The 19,248-nt window shown below is 37.2% G+C and overlaps 1 protein-coding gene across 5 annotated transcripts; it reads left to right on the forward strand.

Moving 5' to 3' along the window:
- The first annotated feature begins 1,650 nt into the window (after positions 1–1,650).
- Positions 1,651–18,663, forward strand: LOC121330230 (tyrosine-protein phosphatase non-receptor type 21-like). Of its 5 annotated transcripts, none has more exons than XM_041276577.1 (20): positions 1,651–1,730; positions 3,033–3,331; positions 4,108–4,277; positions 5,011–5,108; positions 6,758–6,825; positions 7,323–7,393; positions 8,119–8,206; positions 8,475–8,563; positions 9,926–10,013; positions 10,338–10,417; positions 10,503–10,607; positions 10,868–10,928; positions 11,318–11,399; positions 12,139–13,601; positions 13,881–14,021; positions 15,236–15,454; positions 15,741–15,869; positions 16,300–16,534; positions 17,368–17,528; positions 17,825–18,663. In XM_041276577.1, exons 2-20 carry the CDS (start codon positions 3,152–3,154, stop codon positions 17,951–17,953), a joined length of 3,657 nt encoding a protein of 1,218 aa, XP_041132511.1. In that variant the 5' UTR covers positions 1,651–1,730; positions 3,033–3,151; the 3' UTR covers positions 17,954–18,663. The 5 variants fall into 5 exon arrangements, with proteins under 5 accessions (XP_041132511.1, XP_041132510.1, XP_041132509.1 ...); XM_041276576.1 differs by having other exon boundaries at positions 1,651–1,703; XM_041276575.1 differs by having other exon boundaries at positions 1,652–1,816.
- Positions 18,664–19,248: the final 585 nt, after the last annotated feature.

Raw genomic sequence — 19,248 nt, forward strand, 5'->3', positions numbered from 1 at the left:
TAATTTACAAGTACATGATACTAGTTCATACAATTTTTTAATACAATCCTGTATCATGTTTGATCTATGCAAAAGTAATATGTGGTCATGGTGAAAAGAAAAACGATCCAAACGAATGACATTTGTGACAAAAAGCAATGATTGAAAGGGTCCACACTATCATTTAAATCATTGCTTTTGTCACATGTCATCCTTTTGGACAGTTTTTATTTTTATTTTGTGAAATCTAACAGCACAGGTACATTCTTTTAAAACAAACAAACAACTGAACTGATTTTTTTTTTGTTTAGAATAAATTGAAGTAAAATATCTTGTTTTAACTTTTTTTGTTTGTTTTAATCTTTTGTTGCACATTTCATTTGTTCCAGTCAGTGTAGTTCTTCAGGGTATGACACACACACATTTAACCTACTTGGTTTGACTAATTAATTATACTTGAGTTACTAGAACATTGTTAAACATTTGGAGTATAGTATTCATGATGTAAATAAATCAACCGTACCAGGAAACCTCACAGAATGGAAACACGGTCTTACTAGGAGCCTAATTAATAGGTACTGTGTATTTAAGCTGACTAATCAATTGCTCAAACGTTTTTTTCCTTTCCTGCACCAACAATGCAGAGGTCAAAACGTCATCTTCAGTGCATTATCCCCACAGTTGTCAATTCCAGCAGAAGATCATACAAGCTTTATATAAATTCAGTTCTTCCAAATTCATTAAACAATACAATTAAACCAGTCATTATTTTTTCCACTGGGCAAGGAAAGGTGGTTACTAAGGGTAGCCAGTAATTATTAACATGTTTTTTTTTTTCTCTCTTTAATTTTTTTTTATTTTATTTCACTAGTCCCAATCAATAGTTGTTATTCTACACAGCAAGGAGTGTTAATAATAATAATAATAATAATAATAATAATAATAATAATAATAAAAACCGTTAACCCTATGCACTGCGCCCCACCCCACCCAATAAAAAAAGGCTGCCACAATTTCCCCCAAAACGTGTTTTTATTTAACGAATCCAAAAGTAAATTATGTTATTAGAATCCTAATTTAACATAACACTGCAGGTTACACACAGAAAATAACAGAGACTCCCAATTAAAAACTGTAAAAAAACTCAAACAACAAGTGGCCGAAATATAATAATAACAATATTTTTTTAAAAAGTCGGTCACTTTTTTTTTTTGGAATACACAAAAAGTAATTTGGTAACCTATATTAGGCTTTAAAAACGATGTTGCAACCTCGTTATTATGTCGCCCCTTTGGAAAATCACGCTGTTAGTGTCTCTACTGAGCGATACATATCCCACGGCTCTAGTGAGCCAGCTGCCCCATTCCTGGCACATTCCCTGCCTGGCATTCCAGCTGTCTGATGTAATGGGCTCAATCCCATAGGACAATCTGATTACGATTACGCCGCAGCAGCAACCTTTTTTTTTTTACTGAATCCTCACACCTGTGGAATCCCTTATTTTTTAATGCAAAAACACAAACATACATAACATTTACTTTAAATTAACTATCAGCTAATATAAAGATGAGACCACGATCAACCTAGAAAAGGTCAAGCTCTGTTAAAAAAAAAAAAAAATGTAGTCCCTACCACGCCGCAGGATACAGAAATAAGCCTCTTTACCACCGACAGGAAGTGAGGCATGTTTTCGATATTCCAGCATGTTGATACTAACAGAGAAAGTAATGTTTTATTAGTTTTTTTAAACAGTAAGTCTTGTGTGCGATGTGTTCGGGAGGAGATTAATCGCAGGGCAAAACGAAATAGACTTCTTTGGGGTAGATAATATCAACAGGTAATTCCTGAGAGTAAAGACAAGTGGAACAAGACCTGTGTTTTGGTCAGTCTGGTTGCAAAAGTGGACAGCGAGGCTGATTGGAGACAGCAGTAAGAGTTCATCGTGATTAAACTGAGCTGATAGTGCCTTTTTACATGGCATTGCGTGTGTTTTATCTGTAAAGGTTGTTTTTGTTTTCCGATTTAAAGCGATTTTTGGAGATCACGGTTTACACGGCAGTATTTTTTATTTTTTTTGGCTGGTTACTGTTTTCTGAGTTGGCAGGCAAAACTGCACAGTTTTTCGTTTCGTATGAGCAGCTAGCTTTAAAACTGATAGGAAATGGGGGATATTGTTTACTATTTATTTATTTATTTTTTTTTTATTTTTTTTTTTACAGCAACTTAAACTTCGTTTAAGTACCGCTGCTGTTTTTTTTTTTTTTTTAAACTGCTTTTTGGAAGTATTTATTTCTTAAAGTTTATGCTTTAAATGTACAATTTTAAGGGAATGCAGGTTTACTGTACTAAACTATGCGCAAAATAACCAGTGCGATTTTATCTGCCGGTGTCGAACCAGAAGCGACTCGTCTATGGCTGAGAGGAATCATAATTTGTCTTTGTTTTGCAAATCTTGTGATTGTGTCTGCAGTCTGCTGCTTTATATGACTTGGGAGTGATCAGAACAAGTCGAAAAGTCAACAAAAAATAAATAAAAACTGGAAGAAACAGCCTTAAAAAATGTGTGATAATGTATATTTAATTTGAGTTACTGTTCAATGTACTAGCATTTCATTTGAGATTGTGTATTTTTTCAGGACACATAATTAGACATCCTCATTTGTGGTTTATGCTGTGGTGCACATTTAGGTAAAGTCAATGTTGTGCATAAGAATATATGTAAGGGTTATTTTAATTATTGTTCTGAAAAATGTCAACAATGCATTCCAGATAAACTAAATCATGTGTTTGATCATGTATAAAAGCTAAATGCAGACCTTAATGAAAGGGGCACTATTTTGTTTCAGCTACTCCTTGGTGTGAATTGGTTGCAGATTTAGTCACATCTAAAATAGTAGCTAGACGGCACAGTTGCTCTGGTTTGAGCAAATTCCTCATAGCTTGCACATTATGGCGAACCAAAAACCATAGTAAGGTTTCTTTTCTAAAAAAGTTTCTAAGGTTGCATAAATCGTTGTGAATAACACTTTCTTTTCTCATCTTCTGTTTTGCAGGATCACATGTATCCAATATATAGATGCCTAAATCTCCAGTCACTTCTTGTTGCTGGTCATTTTGATAAAAGGACACACATCATCAGCTGAAGGACATTTTTTTTAGTGGGCTGTGAACCATGCCCTTGCCATTTGGATTAAAATTAAAAAGAACTCGAAGGTATACTGTTTCGAGCAAGAGCTGCCTAGTCACACGAATTCAGCTGCTGAACAATGAATTTGTGGAGTTTACACTTTCTGTGGAGAGCCCCGGACAGGAGTGTTTGGAAGCTGTGGCACAGAGACTGGAATTGCGGGAGGTAAGGGCTTTCCTTGTCTGTGTAGCACCAATAATTGGGATGAGGTCAAAGAAAAACATGACTGACAAAATGTGAATTTTGAATGAAACCATATTTGAATAGTTGAATGCTTTTAGGTAGGTGAGGGCAAGTGATTTACACAGTAACAAAAACGTACTTTAAAAACTCCTTGTTTCAGGTCTTTTTGACAGTGCAGAAAATGAGTGTTGCATGCATTTTATACATCAAGAAACTAATATAGAGCAAGGAAAACGTAGGACTCCTCTCTCCTTTAGGTTATTCTTCTATTTTGGCTCTGTCTCCATATTTAATTATAAAAGGCTTTCATGTACATTCCCTGCCAGTTCTCGCCCATCTCAACCATTAAAAGGGCATTATGCGTCAAAGAATAGATATTCCAATAATCACGTTTGATTCAAATGAATGTACTACTTGAGCTATAGATGAGCCATGAATTTTTTGTGCAGACAAATCTGGCTTGGAACACTGTCAATATATGCAGTAGATAAACGGGTTTATACAGCAATAGCTGCAATAATTGGCATACAGTACATGTGTGTGAAATGTATTGTTTTACACCAGGAAAAATTCAGCTTAGCTGGACCACACAGATAGATCTAGCACTCCTGAAGATTTGAAAAAAAGTATGTTTTTTTAAGGTTTGAGTTTTAGTGATTTTATCAGGGTCAGTGAAACCAGCAGTCAGGCTCACAGTTTTGCATGCTTTAGGAGTTACATCAAAACAAAGCCTGAAGGGTTGTTTATTTTTCCTACAGATTACATATTTCAGTATCTGGTATTTAAATAAACAGAATCAACAAAGATGGGTGGACTTGGAAAAACCTTTGAAAAAACAACTCGACAAGTATGGTGTGGAGCCTACAGTTTACTTTGGAGTTGTGTTCTATGTGCCAAGTGTGTCACAGTTTCAGCAGGAGATCACAAGGTAAGTTTTCTGCAGTACCATGGGGCCTGTTGGAATAGTCAGACAACAAGTGATTTATATTTCATTGCCTTTAAATTTGTAAATCCACAATAGTAGCTTCATGTTCATCAACAGCATAACTTATTTACAAAAAAACAGTCCTGTATCATAGTGCTCGTTTGTTATATTTAGTTTTTGTGAAGAAACAGGATCACATCCACGTTCTTTGCTTTTACTGAGGAATGGAACTTGTTTACAGTCTGTCCTGCTGTGCTGAAAACCTGTTCGCTGGGGTCTAACATTTCTGAGATGCGTAACGTGTCTATGGCAAAGGGGCTACTTTTGGAAAGCAATCTTTGTTGTTTTTTTTAACTGTTAATTTATGTGCAGTTGAATAAAGTCCAATGACCTTTTTTGAACAGTGTGTGAATGTGCATAGTGAAAGGTCAAGCAAGCAGTTGGTGATCAAACGATACGATGGATCGATGCATCACCCCAGCCTCATGGATTATCTTTTTATTTTCACTTTTTTTTATAGACAGTTTCTAATATCTCCTGACTGATGTGTAGCTTGTGTGCTTCGATGTGTAACAATTCAATATTTTGTGGTGATGAAATAGTGTGCCATCTTAAATCATGTTTATCTGACCCACACCACCCCTGCTCCTTTTTATGAATTCATAAATCCAAAAAAAAGAGGTGATATTGTAATTAAACATCACAGCAAAATGTTAACTTTGTTTCCCTATTGTAGGTACCAGTATTACCTTCAGTTGAAAAAGGATGTCTTAGAGGGACGCATACCCTGCACAATGGAACAAGCCTTGCATTTAGCTGGTTTAGCTGTTCAAGGTAAGGTTCACAACATGCTGAACTCTTCAGATAGTTCAGCCTTTTGTTCTGTTTTTTTTTTTTTGGGGGGGTGGGGTTTACATTTTGCTTTCAGATATTCTGACGTGATACAGTTGGTCAGAATAATCTGTATCAAACAGTTCTAGGATGAAAAATTCCACCCTATGCTGTGCTTTCATTTCTGTCATATCTCAGAAACTGTTTGAGTTGTATACAGAGTTGCTTTATTTGGGGTATGCCCACACATGCTGTAGGTTATCTAGCTGAAGGAACCGCTGGAGTTTTAATTTTTAATAATGTTAGGTATTTTTTTAATAATTCAGTTTTGTAGTAATGTGGCTGAAAAGGAAGGCATGCATTTCTATGTGGTGATTTTTTAAAATGTAATTAGTTTTTTTTTTTTTTTTTTTTTTTTAAACCTCTTTAGTAGCTACAATGACAGAATGAAATAAAAGCAGGTATGCATTAGAGCAGAATAAGGTAACATACACCAACAAGCAAACGTTTTCATTTTTGGACCAAACTTTTTGAAACATGTTCAGCATCTGGAAGAGTCACATTTCATGCCAAGCCTCTGAGCTACTTATCTAAAGAAAGACTAAAGCAAATACTGCTGTCGGGATTTCGGATATTTAAAGAACGAGCTCCATAATTAAGTAGAAATTATTCTAAAAACAAAACGTGTAGTAAAGTTAGGCTTGACAGATTTGAAGAGTTCGTGTTTGTTATTGTTGTTATGTTTCTTTTTAAACCTGAGAAGTGTTAGCAGCTTTAAAAGTGGCATGGAGAGTCGAGGCTTTACATTTCTGAAAGTGTTTGCTTAGGAAAAAAATTTAAAACGCTGCCGGCAAAATATCTGGCAGTAGAACTTGTTGGATCTGCAGCATCATTGCAGAGGGACTGAGATCATGGACTGTTGCAATCTTGCTGCTAGCTTGTATCACATGTTGCATGAAGAGTACTGGTGATTTATACTGTTGTAACCCTAAAAACATGTTTTTAATAAGCTTGTGCTGCCCTGGAAGACGGTATCTATTTTTATTTACTGTTGGTGCCAGTCATGACTTGGTTCAGTACAGTATGGAGTTATACGAATAGCTTGGATAGTCAGCATAGCTGTTGGGATTGCTTACATAGCTGTTGGCATTGGACTTTTTAAAATGCACTGCATTGTTCCATCATATATTCAGAGTATGTAGACAAACTTACTGCCCTGCTTGCCTGCCATAGCTACATTTGTTTTTGTTTTTTTTGGTAACAGGGTTTGGATGTAGTGTCTGTAATCAAAATGCTTGCCCTGTTATGAATGAAGTGCTAAAACAAGAGGTTTCAAAGCTTATATGGTTGAAGTTTTCCTGTCTGTTTGTTGGTTAATTGTGTTGGACAACACTTTTTTTTTTTTTTTTTTGTTTTTTTAATTTGTGTGTTTTTGGGTAATATTGCCTCACTGTTAAATAAATAAACTAATAAATAAATGTGTGAACAGTTAACATTATTTATTTTATAAATTATTGTCAAAGTGATTCAGACAATTTTAAAGTTTTACGACTTCTGTTTTTAGTCCATTTAGAGCATAGCAGGTGAGTTACTATCACAAATCTAAAGAAAGACTGCATTACAGGACCAACATGTTTTCATGTTTCTTACAGCTGATTTTGGTGACTTTGATCAGTATGAATCCCAGGACTTTCTTCAGAAATTTGTCTTGTTTCCAATTGTAAGTTTTTTTTTTTTGTTTTTTTTTTTTTCTTCCAAATTTCATTAATTATTTTCAGAGCTTATGTGAGGAGTCTGGTTAAAATCTTTGATTATTCTTTAAAAAATAAAAAATAAATAATTCTAACTATTTTCATTTGCCTTGTTGGTTTGTTTGATATCTGTTGTATTATTAAATGTTGTACAGTAACACACAGACAACATAATAAGCTATGTGCCTATAACCCCACTTTTCATTTAGTTTGCACACATGCCAAAGAATAAGGTTAGGACATTAAAAATGATCAAAATTCTTGTTAAATAAAAATGAGACCTCTGCTTGGTCACTTTCTGGCTGAAAATCGGGACTACAAATGCATTTTAACGACACTTCTGGTTTTAGCCACACCCACTTCCAATGACATCATCCAAGTATTAGTGTTTGTAAGAGTGGTGGGTTTTCTGCACACCCCTACTATAAAGTTTAAACATTGTCTTGTGCTGTATTTCTCCTGAAAGGACTGGATACAGGACGAACGAATGCTTGAAGAGACAACACAAAAAGTTGCCTTATTGCACCAAAAATACAAGTAAGGCTTTGACTTTTAGTTCCGTAACAATTAAATTACACCTGTGATTGCCAATTAGGATGGGCTAATGATATATTGTCTGTTGGATGATAGCACGTGTGTGCTTGTAGGGTTACACTTGAGTCTTGTAGTAACCTTTAATTCATTTGTTTTGCTGCTTAGTGCAGATCCCATATTTTCTTGTTACACTTTAAATACAAAGTCTCATACTAGCTTTTAGTAGTTTGTTTTATTTAAAATGGCACAGAAGCACAATGACAGACAGACAGACTGTGGAGTATTCCAGAAAGTGTTGTCACATGTTTCCCAACTGACCATTTACAGGGAGTTATTTTGATGGAATATTTCTCATTCTTCGTAAGCAATGTATAGTCTACATACATAATCTATGGCAGCTGAGGACCAAACAACCTATGTTTGGTTTCCTGATTCTGTTGCTAAACAGTTGTCAGACCTCCAGTTGTTTTGGCTTTTTAGTAACTAGAAGTTGACAAAATAGGGTGTTTTTTTTTTACGTTCAATCTGCTAACTCTTGCTTCATAGTTTTGAATAAATAGTTATGATTAATTTCTAGTACTCAAATGACTGCCACAAACCTTTCAGTTCATTCACATGCAAGACGTAGCATATCGGAAACTATTGCATTTAGAGTATTGTAATATGTTTTGCACACGCCGTACAGATTTTCAGTCCTGTTGGTTGTTTATTTACGTATGTATTTGTAGAGGTCTTCTGGCCCCAGAAGCTGAGATGCTATATATGCAAGAAGTAGAGAAAATGGATGGCTATGGTCAGGAAAGTTACCAGGCAAAGGTAAGAGTCAAATCTTTATTTATTTCTAGCAGTGCTGGCAAAGGTCATCTTCTATGTGAATATGAAGGTATATAGTAGCCATCCCTGCCAAAAAAAATCATCTGAGGATATAGTTTACAGCTCTTAACGATGACAATGATACTTCAAATAAACACAAACGAACACCTGGTTGAGGTTAAGCTTATTTATAAGATTACAATACATATACGATGTGGCTGCTTCTCATTATTTTTTAATTGTTGTGTCCATTTCTGTGTTCTGTGTCCAGGACAGCCAGGGCGCTGATATATCTATTGGTGCGTGTTTGGATGGAATCTTTGTGAGGCACAAAAATGGCAGACCTCCTGTTATATTTGGGTAAGGAATACAAATCCCTGTGAAGTATTCAGCAGTTACAGATAATGGATGGATGAACGGATGAAGAGCCTTAAAGGGGAACTGTATTGCAAATGGATATATAACCATTTCAATAGAAAACATGTTAACTAAAGCTTTTGACGCATTTTCAGCCTCTCCTTGAACAGTATGTCATATAAAAACCATTAAAACCAAAGTTAACATTGAATGTACTGGTGCTGTCTTCCGCGGCGCTTTGTGTGCGGTCCTGTCGTTTACTCTCTCTGTACTCACACATAGTATTCTATTGAGTGTATGTCCCGTTACTGTATTATGTAGCCATTGTTTTGTTAAAGGCTTAGGTACACAAAAGTACTTTTTTGTTACTGTTTTTCCTTTTGTTATTTTTGCACCCGAACGCTTTGCATTCAGACATAATTCACCCTGCCGGCGATCACTAGTGTGGGTGGCTGTCAACAATATGACATAACAGCAGCGCCAGAAAGGATCTAGTATGGCATCAGTCCTCATTTCCAGCTGACCCAGAAAGCTGGCAAGAAAATTGAAATACTGGCCAAACACTTTAAGAAAATTGGCACAGCGAGACTGGTTTGTTATGTATACAGAGCATTTAGAGAGCCTTGTTATTTTGAGTACAATTTCCCTTAACATAGCTGCTGAATTCTCAGGAGCTAATCGTCTGTCCTTTTTACTTGTGAAGGAGTAGCACTAATATGATTGGGTGTCGGTGGCCGTGTTGCTGTCTAATTGCATTCTGATTGGTTGCCACTATGCTGCTTGAACCTCTTATAAAAGTAAAGTACGAATTTTAAGTAAAACTGGTAAAATGTAGACATGTTTTCTGTTCAGTCTTTTATGAAGAAAAACTATCAACTTTGTAGGAGGAATATTTCAAAGTACCTTTGCAGTTGTTGCTTGGCAACCAGCTGTATAAAATGAGTTAAACCCAGCTCCATTATGGAAGGTAATAACATCACAGGATCATGTCATTTAAAAACCAGCAAGTCTTTGTTTAGTAAACCTGAATCGGTATTCCAAAAACTAAAATTAACAAACTTCATCAATTGCCTCATTAAAAATAATCTATTAAGTGGAAATTCTATTATAAAATTGCATCTATGTGGTCAGTTATTTCAGTAAGACCAGAGAGATCATAGAAACAAAGTGGGTTTCAGCACACACTGCTAAAGGAACAAAGTTTATTGAAACCATATATACCCATATATCAAAATAAATCTCATTCACCTTTTATTTACTAACTGTAATAAACACTATTTTATATTATTAAACAGTGCTTATTTCTTTGTTTATTTTCTCCTATTGTTTGTATACTACAATCTGTGATTTTGATGTATTTTACAGCTGGAATGACATTGCCAATATGTCACATAACAAGTCCTTCTTTGCACTGGAGCTGGTCAACAAGGAAGAAACCGCTCAGTTCCAGACAGTGAGTTTTCAGACACATTGTACAGTTTTATGAAGGTGCTGCAGGTTATTTTATTTTCCTGAGTGTTCATTTTATCTTTGCATATTCACTTGTGTGAATAACTCACAGGAAGTCTGGGAGGGAAGTGTCAGTTTGATCCCCCCCACTGCAGAGTTAATAATAATTCTGCGCAAGGCAGCCCACACACAAGTACATTTGTGAGCCACTGTACAAGCAGCTGAAAATCAGCACTTGAAAAATTAAAAGTAAGAGCACCTGGCTGAAGATCTTTCTCTTGTTTACTATGCACAATTTCAAAAGGGTTTTTCTTTTATCTTTCTCTAGGAAGATCTGGAAACTGCCAAATACATTTGGAGGATGTGTGTTGCTCGGCACAAATTCTACAGAATTAATAAAAGCAGCCTGTAAGTATTCGTCGGAATCCTGGTTTCTTTGCAATTTCTTTCAGTTGTCAGCTGCCTAATTTCTGTCCGATTCCTGTATCTCTAGAGAGCCGTCTGAATCGGCACCTGCTGAGGGCTCCCAGAAGTCTTTGCTTACTCTTTCCTTTCCTCGCTTTCCATTGCTTTCTCGTCCTTCTCTGCCTAGCAAAGGGTGAGCAAAACAACTTTTAATACCTGTCGCCTTTTTTCCTGTGTTTTCTTTCGTTACTTTATTATAGTTTTATTTTCAGTGTTTAGTATTATACGAGATGTGGCATTTTCAACTTGTGTGAATGAGTTCCTGAGTTACAGGTATTCAAAAACAGGATTGCTGTATGTTAAAAACGGAATGTTATCCACAGATTAACACTGGCACAGATGTAAATGAACCCTGTCAGATAAGATTAAAGTGCACAATCTTGTGTTCCACAGGCAGACTCAGACTGCTGCTGTTAATCAAGTCAGAAGAAGATCCTCTACGAGACTGTCGCTTGTGTGTACAATTTAAATTATTATATTAGAGGTTATATTCGTTGGACCTTATGTATCCTCAAGCATAATTTCATTAAATGTTTTACTTTAAATGTATAATGATGACTTCATCAATTAATTGACATTTGATTGAGTAGTTGTAAGCAGTGCAAGCGTGTACATTAGCACAGCTCATTCATTCTATAGAAATTACTCTATACCCAGAGTCATGATGATGTTGATTTAGGTCATTCCTTTTGGGGGCCACCACATAAACAACAATTTTGATTAAATCTTGACACAATTGCATTGGCACGCTTTCTTCAAAATAAGTAATAGTTCTGAAATCTCCAGTGATAGAATTGAAAGGAAATAACATTTGTATGTCTTTATGTTTTGATTTTGTTTTAGCCAAAACCTCAGCCATACATGATGCCTCCACCTCAGCTGCATTACAATGGACCCTATTCTGAACAGTACACATCTTCACAAGGTACACTGTGAAACACCAGACTTGTGCAGAACCTGTGTCTTCACGATACATACATTGCTCTTCAGGGATTGAACGCAGATAGACACTGATAATTCAATAGAAGTTTAAAAAGCCTAATTCAGAGTGTTTTGTCTAATTGCATTGGCTCTCTGAACTAATAAGTGGGGGAGATTAAAGCAACAGAGTCCCATTACCATCTTCAGTTATACAAGAAAGCATAATTCCTTGGTGTCTATTTACTACATTCTTCCACAGCTTATCCTTTTGAACTGTACATCTCTGTCCGTCCTTTTTTGTCTGAATTACATTTATGTATTGGATGTCCTTTTACAGGAATTTTACTAGAGCTGGTATTTTCAGCATCTGCTGATAAAGTAACGTCCTAAAAACGTGGGACAATTGTCAGCAACTGAACTCTGTTAGATTTATTGTTAATACTAGTTTTTTTATTTTTATTTTTTCTTTTAAACATAGTTTCCCACAAAATAGAACCGGGTGCGTAGCATTGCAAATGTGCTATAAGCTGCTGAAATGTTTTTAAAAGCTACAACTTTTTTATTCAGATTAGGGATTTGTACTTCTGGTTGGGTTGACATTAAATTCTGTACATCCAGTTTAGTCCTTTCTGTAGCTTGTATTGCAGTTTGATGGCTTTGTCAAGTTTGTTAAATGTGAGCTTTGTAACATTATTTTTAGTATCTGTTAATGGTGTTAACTTTATTTGTTACTTTTTCCCCAGATAACCTCTATATTAACAATCAGAATGGATATTATTATCACTCTCAGACAAGCTTGGATAGGTCTCCTCATGAGTACAATGGCAGGATCAGAAACGGGAGTGTCTACAGTGCGCATAGCACAAACTCTCTCAATAACCCACAGCACTACATGCAGCCATCTCCCATGTCCTCCAACCCGAGCATCACCGGCAGTGATGTGATGAGACCAGATTACATCCCATCACACCGCCACAGTGCTCTCATCCCTCCTTCTTACCGAGCCACACCAGACTATGAAACAGTCATGAGACAGAAAAACAGGGGTATGGTGCAAGCAGATAGACAAAGCCATTCAATGAGGAACCTCAACATAGGCAATTCGTATGCCTATAGCCGGCCTGATCCTTTAGTGTACAGTCAGCCAGAGATCAGGGAGCACGCCCAGTTCAGCTCCCATAATGCCAACCATTACCCGTTCCATCTGAATTACAGCTTCCACAGTCCGTCGCCTTATCCTTACCCCACAGATAGGCGGCAGGTGGTTGGCGCAGTGAGTGTGCCAGAGTTGACCAATGTCCAGCTACAGGCTCAGGACTACCCTGCTCCGAACATCATGAGAACACAGGTGTACCGCCCACCTCCACCGTACCCACGCCCAGCAAATAGCACCCCTGACCTCTCGAGGCACCTTTACGTGAGCAGCAGCAATCCAGACCTCATAACACGCCGGATCCACCATTCAGTTCAGACGTTCCAGGAGGACAGCCTGCCAGTGGCACATTCCCTGCAAGAGGTGAGCGAGCCCCTGTTCACCACCAGGCACCCCCACATGCAGAAGCGAAACAGCATTGAGGTAGCTGCACTGGCACTGGGCTTTGAGAACATGAAGGTCAAAGAGAGAACCATGTCAGCATCTGCTGCCGAGGCTCCTCCCAGGGTGACTGCTTCAGGCTCCCAGCTTAAAGTGTTCCTGGAGAGAACGAAGGCAGAGGAAAGTCCCAGCAGAGAAGACTTGAGTTACGGCCACAAGAAATCTCTCTCTGATGCAACTATGCTGGTCCATAGTAGTGAGGAGGAAGAGGAAACTGAAGAAGAAAACAGCAGACACACGCCGCAGTACCGAGACGCTGCTGGCGGTTCCAAGTCGCATGTTGGCATCCTGGGCCAAAATCCAAATGATCCCCTCCCGAGCTATCCTTATGAATCTGTGCCTTCTCACCCCAGTCACCATGTCTATATGCCACAAACACTTATTGGAGATCCTGAAAACGAGAAGCTGTGTGGAGAAGGGGACCCCATTTATCTGGCTGTTGAAGGAAGAGTCCAGAGAAGAGGGGAAGGCATTCTAGTGCCTTCAGTGTCTGAGTCGGACCTCAGTGTTTCTGCAAGACCGAGAGCAAGACAAGACTCTTTTAAAAAAAGGCCGGTGTCTGATGTGCCATCTGGAAAAAGAAACCCCCTCGAGGGTCTGCCTCCCCTGGGCGTGAGTACCTACTATTCTTTCCTGTTTAACTATTTGTTGTTTTTGTAAGCTGCAATACACAGTACACTTTTCTGTGGTATTTCTATGCAGGTGTTTTCAGGGTGTGTGTTTGAACAGAAGAATTAGGTGTGACTGCTGGGATTGCTCAGTGCATTCCAGAGTCTTGTTTCTCAGCAAACTAATCACATTCAGGTTCTATCTCCTGGCTAGCTATTGTCCAACTTTCTTGTGTAGGCTGCACACCTTTCTGACCGTGGTGTTTGTTCTTCTGTTTTCAAGGGTTTGAAAAAGGGAAGCAGATCTGATATCAAGAAAATTGGGCCATTGAAGCTGGCAGCATTGAATGGATTAACTCTTTCTAGGATGCCCTTACACGACGAAAGCAAGGATGAGCCTGAAAAGGCATCAAATGATGAAAGGGTATGACTTTTTATTTGAGTTGGGTCTGCCTGTAAACTGAATAAAACCAAAGAAATCTCTTAGTCTGGTTGACAAATGTTTCAACTGGTGTCTTTTTTTCAGTGTCATTGTAAAATAGTAATTATGCTAATGCAGAGTGGGTAGTTCTGTGCCTGCCTTTTCAGTAAGGCTATATTAACACACATGAATACATAGCTGAACATTTAATAATTGCTTGTTTATTCAGAACTGGAGAATCGTTCTGTAAATGCTAAACTTAGAAGTCATACCATACCCTGGGATGCTTTTAAAAAAATGTAAATATGAAAACACAGAAATAAAATAATAGTGCAGAAATAGCTGGGGCAAAATACAAATCTATTTGGATGTTGCTGTGATTAACCCTTTGCGGTCCTATGTCGGACCAGGTCTGACATTACAATTTTGCGTTTCCAGTCCAATGTCAGACCCTGTCTGACATCCTCAAAAAGATGTAAAGCACAGGTCTCTAGTTGTTTTTTCTCCAGGAAAACCAGAGAAACCCTTTCAATCGCCAAGTGAGATCGATAGTAGCCGAATGAAGCCTAAAAAGAAAAAAAAAAAAAAAAAAAAGGCATATCTGATAGCCCCATGCACCACAGAGATAACACGGACATAAACAAAGGAGATAGCTGCTTCTGCATCCAGCACTCAAAGAATATCATGGACATTTGCAGAGCTTTTTGAGATGTTATAGTAATAAAATAATGACTTGGATCACATTATTGAGGAGTTTGGTGATAAAACGAGTGATCAGGAGATGATTTATCAGTGTGCGTATATAAAGAGGTATATGAAAAATACAGCAAACAAAGGTTTGGGCTTGGCTGGAGATATAGTCCTGAGTGTCCTTTTGCGATTCACTGCCTTTTAAACCTGTTTTATTCGTGGGGGGATTATTTTAAACGGTGTGTGTAAAATAAACAGCATGTGTGAAAATTAATTGTACCTGACAAACGCCGAACAAATGGAACGCTAAGGGTTAATATCCTACATAATCTAGTGAAGATAAATTGCATACATTTACAGTATATTGATGTCAACTAAATTAGTCTTATAACTAACTTCATGGTGTTGCTACTGATAAATAATACACATACTTTTCTTGTGTGTAATTCGGCAATGGGGAGTAAGCACAGTTATATTAATGATGTTAATATAGTGCCATTTTCTTTTCTTTTTTTTTTGTATTTTAGTGCAAGATGCTTGAGGAGCGACTGGAACAGGGAATGGTGTTTACTGAATACGAACAGGTTCCTAAGAAGCGAGCAAATGCAGAATGTAGCATTGCTTTGCAGCCAGAAAGTGCAGAGAGGAATCGGTTCCAGGATGTCCTGCCCTATGATGATACCAGAGTGGAGCTTGTACCAACCAAAGAGAACAACACAGGCTATATCAATGCATCCCATATAAAAGTACGAGAACCACTGGAGTATTTAAAGAATGCTGCTTGCAAAACAGCTGATAAGATTCAGAGGCTTATAAGGGAAACATTCCATGAGTGTTAGCAGGTGCATTACCAAAGGGCTAGAACTGCAAATGGCAAATCTATTGTTGCTTATTTAAAGTATAATTAGCTTATTTTGTTTGATATATGGCAGTACATTGATGTTTTTTGTGAAGATTTCACTGCAGTAATACTGGAAGTCTCAAGTGGTGGTTTTTGTGTTTGTAATCGTGTTCCTTTTTTCTGGCTCCTAGGTGAATGTGGGTGGACATGAGTGGAGTTACTTAGCCACACAGGGGCCCCTCCAGAACACTTGTCAGGACTTCTGGCAGATGGTGTGGGAACAAGGAGTTGCTATCATAGCAATGGTGACAGCAGAGGAGGGATTATGTATTCTCATTAAAAAAAAAAAAAAAAAAAAAAAAAAAAGATTGTCAATGTATATATATATATATATATATATATATATATATATATATATATATATATAATATATCATATATATATATTATATATATGTTGGTAAATATAATGGCAATTAACAAGATTATAATATATAATCCCAAAACTTGGAACAAATTATTTTGAGTCAAATTGATATATTTATTTTAATTTGGCAATAGAGGGAGCTGTAATTACACTACTTGTATAGACTGAGCAGTAATTCTGCTTCAGATAACTTGATAACAAGAACTGTAATCACTACTTGGCATCTGCTGGCAGAGCTGGAGGGAAAAAAATGAAGGCAGTGAGTTGCTTGTTGAGGAAAGGCTGCAGTTGTGATTCTTCAAATGGACTGTTTTTACATTCCAGGAAAGTGGCCGGGAGAAATGTTTCAGATACTGGCCACGGCTTGGATCAAGACACAACACGGTTACTTACGGGAGGTTTAAAATCACCACTCGATTCCGCACAGACTCTGGCTGCTACGCAACTACAGGGCTGAAGATCAAGCATCTGCTGACTGGACAGGAGAGAACAGTCTGGCATCTTCAGTACACAGACTGGCCTGATCACGGCTGTCCAGAGGATTTCAAGGGATTTTTAGGTAATTTGTGTGTGGAATAAATTTTAAAAAGTCGATTTGGGGTGGAGAACACATTCCCCCTAGTGAAACTTGGCACGTGGAGGTGTCATGCCAAATTTCACCCATCCTATATAAAAGTATATTAACAAATGTTATTAATATGCGTGAAGACAACAAAATAACTATTGGTGTGTCTGTATGAGACACAATTAGTTATTAAAATGTATTCAAATTAGGTTTGGGGTTTTCAATAAAGTGTTATAAAGTAATAACCGAGTTATGCATAAATACGTAAACATATACACACATGCATGTCTATGGTTTAGTTAAGTATGATAATATATAATATAGCTAGATAGTAATTCAACCATATCTTATGTTTGGTTTTTTTCTGTAAAGGTTGTATTTATCACAAAATGCACAAATATTGTTGTTTTTAATCTGTTCACTTTGAATCGTAAAACGAAATCACCACGTGACTCGTTTAGGACTACAGCAGGGGCGAGCGATGGTTTGTCAGCATGTGTTACAGAGGGTGCTGTTGAAGACGCATTCTCTGCTTGATAGGACCGCCATTTATCGCAAGAATGGGTTCAGACATACCACATTAAAATCAGGATATGTGTATATATAGAATTATCACAGGCACGCAACATCTAGACAGGTTATATCTTTCATGTCTATTAGAAATACCTTTTCTGCAGCAACTCTGCAAAATATCTTTAATCATCCTGCATATTGAGGGATAATTATAGACTAATTCATGTATGCCATATTATTGAAGTGCTTCTGTATAACGTGTGCAGCAAGGGAAAATGCTCTCTTACTGATTGTGGTTGTCTTTTTGACTCCAGCGTACTTGGAAGAAATACAGTCAGTTCGACGGCATACAAACAGCACCACGGACCCTAAAAACACTAACCTACCTGTTGTGGTACACTGCAGTGCTGGTGTGGGGAGAACTGGGGTTGTTGTTTTATCTGAAATCATGATCGCCTGTCTGGAACACAATGAGGTTAGTACGACTTGTACTGCAGGCTAACTTTTGAACCTAGCTTTCAAAGAAACAGTAGCCTGTACTGTATCTGCAGCATAAACACACAAAGTAATTGAAGTGTGAATATTATATTAGAATGAAATGCAAGGCCATACTGGGTTAAGACCATTGCACACCGGATCGTGACGGTCATGAACCATCCATTACAGAATCAGTATATCACTGTAATGAAACAGTTTGTCTCAAGATATATTTTTCTTTTGTGACTGCATGTTTTATATTGTGTTTTTTTTTGTTTTTTTTTCTCAACGTAGATGCTGGACATCACCACTGTTCTGGACATGTTGAGACAGCAGCGAATGATGATGGTGCAGACCATTGCACAGTATACCTTTGTTTACAAAGTGCTTATTCAGTTCCTGAAGAATTCCAGACTTATCTAAACAGGTGTTTGCTGAGCCTGAGGTCCTTCAGCTTTTGAGTTTTCCAATTGGCATTTTGCATAATTTGTAATGTGTTTGGTCTAGAAAACGGGCAAAATGGAGGGAATTCCAGCAGCAAGGTACAGTGTGCTTACACACCTGTGTGTAGAACATTGATACTTTCTGCTGCTCAAAATGAGAGTGCTCCTGTCCTTAGGAATTGTTACTGAGGAAAACCATGAAACTGTATTTTTAAACCCTGATGAATGAAGGACAAATTAGAATTTCTACAAAAGTACAATTCAAATCGATGAACCATTTAATGGTCTACCTTTTGACAGTATTATTCTTAAATCTGGGTTTGGGTTTAACTTTCAGAATTTACTATCTGAAATCAATATGGCTTTCCATATTAGCAAACCACAATTATACTGAAATGCTTTTACAGTATACAAATATTAGTTGCATCCATTATCTTTTTTTTTTTTTTTTTTTTTTTAAACAGTTTTAAGCTTCTATTCCAAGTGTCTTATATTCATGATGTATTGTGAATGATTGCAGGTTTCAGGAAAGTGTGAAGGATTGTGTTGAAGTTCTTGTTGGGGAAATTGGTTTGAGCATTAGGTCTTCATATGTGCTTTCAGTGTGTGTAACATTCTGGATTGTCAGTGAGATTGGAGCTATTAAACTGTATAAAATGGCAGTAGACTCTTGGACTGTTCAATATTTTTTATTATAATATTTTGTGGTCTATATATATAACATGTATATATATATATATATCATAATGCTCTTTATATAATACTCAGTAATAATGCTAGTTACCTCTTGTGATAATCTGTAGGACAGTGGCTCCTAAATGTAGTATCTCCTATACAAGCTAACACCAAGGCCCAGTTCGAATGGAATCTGCCCTTTTTAAATCTGTACTGGACACTTCGCTTGGTGATTGGATTGGCAGGCGACCCCCTAAATCCTTTTTCATTCTTTTTAATAAGCTTTGTGTTTGTAAACCCAGTAAGATTTCTCACTCGTAACTAATGTTATGAATGATGTGTCTTATTGTGGAATTTGTTTAGCAGACTACTTTTTTCCCCCATTTGTATTGCCTGCAGAGAAATGTGTAATCGATCAGCACTAACCAATAAAGAGTGTTTCACTGGGGTGGGGGTGGGTCTTGGGTTAGAACATCTCATAATAATATGCACTTTATTTTATTTTTGGCACTTCTTACCTATTAGAGAAAAATGTTGCCCTGTTTTTGTAGCAATTTCCAAAAGGGGGGACAGAAAACTAAAGCCTCAGTACTACATCAA

Source organism: Polyodon spathula, chromosome 17, assembly GCF_017654505.1.
Source record: "Polyodon spathula isolate WHYD16114869_AA chromosome 17, ASM1765450v1, whole genome shotgun sequence".
NCBI lineage: Eukaryota > Metazoa > Chordata > Actinopteri > Acipenseriformes > Polyodontidae > Polyodon > Polyodon spathula.

Bases quoted from the DNA above. Each gene is read 5' to 3' on its own strand.
- LOC121330230 (XM_041276577.1), top strand. From the start codon at position 3,152: ATGCCCTTGCCATTTGGATTAAAATTAAAAAGAACTCGAAGGTATACT. The intron at 7,394-8,118 runs GTAAGGCTTTGA...ATGTATTTGTAG, and splicing joins TTATTGCACCAAAAATACAA to AGGTCTTCTGGCCCCAGAAG. The intron at 15,870-16,299 runs GGATTATGTATT...TTTACATTCCAG, and splicing joins CAATGGTGACAGCAGAGGAG to GAAAGTGGCCGGGAGAAATG.